The 6,000-nt window shown below is 40.9% G+C and overlaps 1 protein-coding gene across 1 annotated transcript in view; it reads left to right on the top strand.

Annotated features, from left to right (window-relative positions):
- Window positions 1-4,160: 4,160 nt before the first annotated feature.
- NKAIN3 (sodium/potassium transporting ATPase interacting 3) overlaps window positions 4,161-6,000 on the top strand; it is a 268,095-nt gene continuing 266,255 nt past the window's right edge. Inside the window, exons 1-2 of the mRNA XM_077751829.1 lie at window positions 4,161-4,172; window positions 5,032-5,169. Of these exons, the coding sequence (XP_077607955.1) occupies window positions 4,161-4,172; window positions 5,032-5,169 (150 nt within the window). The remainder of the gene's footprint in view (window positions 4,173-5,031; window positions 5,170-6,000) is intronic.

The following is a 6,000-nucleotide window of genomic DNA, read 5'->3' as shown; positions in this document are numbered from 1 at the left end:
GATTGAAGTTACATGTTTCCTGTAGAAGTCAAACTATGAAGCACTTTTTAGTCTGTAAACCAAGCAGGTGGAGAGACTTGTGTTCCTGAAAAGTAAGGTTGGCCCAGTTGGGCAGGGCCTAGTGTAACAGCTCCGTTCTCCATTAGATGGCGCTGCTGAGCTTAATGCGGTGGATTGTTGTGGCGCATGTAGGTGTGTATGTGCACGCGTCGGTGGGGTAAAAATGGTGTCACCCAGCTACCCAGTCTCTAGTATCAGAAGTCTGTGCTTTCCCTGACGAGCAATCGCCCACCCCTCCTTCGTCTCCGGCTTCTGTCCACTCCCTGCTTTTACACTCTCTGTGATCAAGTTGTAAGGTTGCCAGGCAGCATCTCCCTCCTGAGTTTTACCTCCGATGCGGCTGTGTCTCCCGACCCTCACTTCTGAGGGGGACCATGGCTTTAATGCATTCTGACTCTCTGGGGGAGAGTCTCAATGAGCAATGGTCAGATGCCCGCCCATCCCCAGGAATGTTCCCAGGATGGTGCTGCTGCCAACGCCCAGACAATGCAGCTGGGTGCCAGCCCACCCAGAAAAAGTTCACACGATCATGTAGCAGCATTTCAGGGATTTTGTAAATCACAACACACATCTGGCACCAGCCTTCCCACTTAGTGTCCTTATTCCAACACTGGCAAATATGGTTCTCCAGAGTCCACTGGGACCTTTCCCTGTGAGGAGGCCACACAGCCTCTAACAAATGTCCTCCCCGCAGGGGAACTGCCTCTCCCTGTGTGGCCCAAGGACCCTGAGCTCCTCGCTCTCTGCCCCTGGGGACTCGCCCTTCCCACCAGAGCACCGCCAGATGTCAAGCTGTGAAGCTTCAGACTCTGTGCTCCCCATTTATAGAGTCTTAATAGAATTTAAAACCTCTCCTTTCCCCCCATCCCATTTTTTGTTCAGTCCCTTGCGGTACTCCCTCTTTTCGCTCCGCTACTTGCAGGTGGGGGTCATGCTTTCCCATACTCTCTCCCCATCTCTGTCCTCTCTCCACAAGCAAAAACAGCTCCCTGCCCTCTGCGGCTTCTCTCTACCCCAGTTCACCTGTCTGCACCACATACCTGCCGAGTTCTGTGGTTCAGGTTGTGCAGACTATTGTGTTCATCCTCAAATCAGCTTCCTGGGTGTGCAGGATGGTTTAGTGTTGATCCGGCTTTATTTCAGGGATGAGAGATGCAAAAATATCAAAATATTATCCATGCTGTTCCGCCATCTTGGCCTCTCCTCCTGCTTCCAGTTGTTTTAATTTTTTTTAATGTTCATTTATTTTTGAGAGAGAGAGACAGAGCGCGAGCAGGGGAGGGACAGAGAGAGAGAAGGAGACGCAGAATCTGTCTGAAGCAGGCTCCAGTCTCTGAGCTGTCAGCACAGAGCCTGATGTAGGGCTCAGACTCACAAACCATGAAATCATGACCTGAGCTGAAGTCAGATGTTTAACCAGCTAAGCCACCCAGATGCCCCCCGATTGTTGTAAACTGGCGACTGGTTGGTTTTTGCTCTCTCTGGAGTGTCTTACTGCCTTTATATCTTCTTGAATGCTCTACTTTTATTTAAACCTCAATTTCTTCAAATGTCTCAATCATTCTCTTCTTCTTTGTAGTGGCATCTCTGCAGATACCCTCTTTGAGCCTTCCACTCTTCAGTACTCATCCGGGCTGGGCGCTTTCCTTTTGTGCTACACTGAACACTTAGTTGATCACTTCCTTTCAGTGACTTTCTGAATCAGAACCACTGTTTTCTAGGTGTCGTATTCAGTGGTGTGCAGGTAATAATTAACAGTGGATTCTCATAGCAAACAAAACCCTGATTTGTAGCATTTCCCAATGTTGTATGTATTGCCTACATGCTTGGTGTCAGCTTCCCAACTTGAGGTCACTGACCATGCATTTGGGAAGAGATGCACCCAATCTGAACTCCCAGGCCTGCTCCATTGATGAGTACCGTTTTGACAGAGACATCTCTGTAATAAATCCATATTCTGAGCTAACAAAGCAACCTGGATCTCATTTAATTTCATTTAGTGGCCCTGGGTCATTATTATTAATGTCAAGCTCTCGGGCAATAAGTGGTGCCTCTAGAGATTATGACATTTAGAGAGAAGATAGTTGCCTATAAACTAAATGACAAAATAGCTTAACATGGAGATTAGATAAAATAATGAAGCAAAAAATGCAGTGGGGTTTTGTTTATTTTTGAAAGGCTCTTTGTTGTTAGTGGACTTTTTATTTTTTAATTTTTAAAATTGGTTTAATGTTTATTTATTTTTGAGAGAGAGAGACATAGTGGGAGCCAAGGAGGGGCAGAGAGAGAGGGAGACACAAAGTTTGAAGCAGGCTCCAGGCTCTGAGCTGTCAGCACAGAGCCGAACACTGGGCTTGAATCCATGAATCATAAGATCATGACCTAAGCCAAAATCAGACACTCAACCAACTGAGCCACCCAGGCACCCCCGTTAGTTGACTTTTTAAAATACAACACAGTTGATCCAACAGAAGGGTCATGAACACCAACCCCCACACACAGCTGAAAAAATCCAAATACAACTTTTGACTCCCCAGAATTCAACTACCAATAGCCTACTTTTGACTGGAATCCTTACAATAACATAAACAACCAGTCAGCACATATCAGGTATGTTTTATGTACCCTAGAAAAAGAAAATCGCTTTAAGAGAATCATAAGAAAAAACACATTTACAGTACCATGGTGTAATTATACACTATGTATACACTAAGTATACAATAGTGTACTTATCAAATAGAATCCCCATAGAAACACTTGTGCATTTCAAATCCTGTCCTTCAATGGTCAGCTGCTGAAACTTAGTTTTGTGTGTTTGTAGGGCTGTTACAGCTGCCTCTCTTTTAATCCTTGATGTGATCCCCTCCCCATTTAGGTTTTTTTCCCCATGACCTTTTATTTGTGCTCCTATTTCAAGCCACAATAAATCCGTTTTTAAGTAAGTTATCCAAAAATAAATACTAATAGATACACTGTCACCACTAAAGAATGCAGATTTTCTAATATTTAAGTGTGGATTTTCTAATAAGTGGTGTTAATACGGCTTCTCCTTCATTATACGTGTTTTCTTTAATATCATAAAAGAGAATGCTATCCATGCATCTTCTGACAGAAAAGAAAATGGATTTTTCTCTGTTTGAAAAGTTCACTTTAAAGGTTTTTGTGATGCACGACAGCTTTAAAATAGGGTTGCTTTTCAGAATAAATTGCCTGCAGCTGCTCTTCAGGGTTTCTTTTTTATCTGAGCACATCCATCCTGTTTGGACATTAAAAAAAAACTGCATATTTACATCACTGATGGGCCAATAAATAAAGTGCTGCATTTTTAGGGGAAGGTTTCAGGGAACTAATTAGAGTCACAAACAGACAAACAGGGGATTAAAAAAACACAGTGCTACTTTTTACCTTGCTCTGATTATTTTGTGTTTTAGCCATTTCTGTGCATCTTCCCATTCATGAGAGCAGGGGATGGTGACAGATCACTTGATGATCAGGAAATACCCGTGAAATGAATGTGGTTCTGGTGTGGTTGTCTTTAGGCATTTGCTCCTTTCTCTTCTCCTCCACAGCCTGCTGAAGGTGAATTTTAACCAAGGTAAATTCAGCTTACTGGATGGAGGACAGTTCTTTATGTCCAAGGAAATTAAAGCTATTCAGGCATACACCTGCCACATAACTAGAAAAATACCTAGGGTACCATTTTGAGTTCAAATCGGTGGTTTCTAGTGCCATCAACATAGTTAATCATTGGATCATTTTATTAGAATTATTATCTTATCAAAGTAAAACTAGAAAAATGCCTGAAATGTATAAAATTAGTGTTCAAATACAGCAGGTGGAACGATAAAATTTTTAGATATAGAATACAATAAATATCATTTTGATATGATAATGACATTTTTGGCATTCAGTAGACTATATGAAATTCATCTGTTTAATCAATCATACACAAATTATTTCAGTGTATATTTTATAGCATTGTGTAATTGTTAAGAATGTAATGTGTGTAATGCAGATATAATAAACCGTGGCATGTCTACAATTATAATGTTCTCGTAATTTTCATTTCCTTATTCAAAAAGGACTTTCCCTAACCTAAGATGAACTTCCACGTAGGCATATGATGGCAATAAAACATGTTTCAAAGGAATTATTTAACTTAGTTTTACATGGGAGCCTTGAGCCCAGAGCTAAATAAATCAGTAAACTTCATTTGTTTTTCTTTGTTTGTTTTTTATTCTTAGTTTATTGTCAAGTTGGTTTCCATATAACACCCAGTGCTCATCCCCACAAGTGCCCTCCTCCATGCCCATCTCCCCCCTTCCCTCCCCCCCACCCCCATCAGCCCTCAGTTTGTTCTCAGCATTCAAGAGTCTCTCATGGTTTGCCTCCCTCCCTCTCCCCAACATGTAAGCTTCATTTTGAAAAAAAAGTGGTTAGTCATTATCATCAATGACAGACTAATGAAAGCAAAGAAAGCAAACAGATTTGGTACTTTATGTTTCTTAAAGGAGGGCAGGAATGAGTAGGAGACTTTGAGTTTTATATTTTTTCCCTAAAATCATACCAGTTCTAGCATTGAAGCCTGTAGTTATTTTTCCAGACGGTTACACAAAGCCAATCATTTTACCTAAAAAAATTAGAAATTAATATCATAGAATTGATATTCTAAAATATTTGCCTGGATTTTCTACTACAGAAAATGATTTAAGGAGTATATGTTGAGCTCTCCAGATAGGCTTAAACTCTATTGATACTTAAAGTCATAATCCTCAAAATTATCTCATTATATTTTCTGAGAGAAGTTGCATAAAGCAGGATGTGAAATGGGTGTCACAACTTTAGTGACGATGATGTCCATAAGTGTGATTGAAATCAAATTTGCAGACTTTTCTAGCTGTGAAATACATATTAAAATGGTGTGATTTTGCTTGGGTTAGAAGCTAATGGACTCTCTTTGCTTTATTTTAGCTCTCGGCATTAGAGAGGCAAATCTTTGACTTCCTTGGCTTCCAGTGGGCACCAATTCTTGGAAATTTTCTACATATAATAGTCGTCATATTGGGTTTGTTTGGAACCATTCAGTACAGACCTCGATATATTGTGGTGGTAAGTCTTATTTTTATCATGTCTTTTGTAATAAATGCTACAGAATTACTATCAGAAGATTAATGAAATAAGTTGTTGCCTTGGATATGATGGAGCATTGCTGTTCTAGCCTTAACATATTGAATTCTGTCCAGAGACCATTATCTGTGGGGAAAAAATGACTCTGTGAATATTCGCAAAGACAGCAAAGCAACATAACTGTAAGTGTGAGAAGACACATAGTCCAACACACCATGTAACTGAACTCAAGTTCCAACATGATTTGGATAGGGGTGCCTGGGTGGTTCAGTCGCTTAAGCGTCTCATATCAGCGGAGGTCATGATCTCCTGGTTCATGAGTTGGAGCCCTCTGTTGGGCTCTGTGCTGACAGCTCAGAGCCTGGAACCTGCTTCGGGTCCTGTGTATCTCCCTTTCTCTCTGTTCCCCTCCCCTGCTCATGCTCTGTCTCTCTCTCTCTCTCAAAAATGAATAAACGTTAAAAAAGAAAAGATATTTTCAAACAGGATTTGGATAGAGTAGGAGGTGTGTCTGCGGTCCAGATGTCATGATGAGATGTAAATGTGCATTAACTGTCACTTCTGTGACATATGTCACTCATCCTAAAAATCAAACCTACCTAGCCATAATTGTTTACTAACAATGAATATCACCAACAATAATATAATTTAATTTTAATTGTTTTATGATTTAGGACATTACAAAGGTTACTCAGTATTCAGTACTCATCCCTAATGTATTTCATACTTTATATCATTGAACATTGTGCAGACTGCCAGCACAGAGCCTGGAGCCTCTTTTCGGAGTCTGTGTCTCCCTCTCTCTCTGACCCT

The sequence above is a fragment of the Crocuta crocuta genome, unplaced genomic scaffold (genome assembly GCF_008692635.1).
Source record: "Crocuta crocuta isolate KB4526 unplaced genomic scaffold, BGI_CrCroc_1.0 scaffold20, whole genome shotgun sequence".
Classification (NCBI taxonomy): Eukaryota; Metazoa; Chordata; class Mammalia; order Carnivora; family Hyaenidae; genus Crocuta; species Crocuta crocuta.
This window is presented reverse-complemented; position numbering and strand designations above follow the sequence as displayed.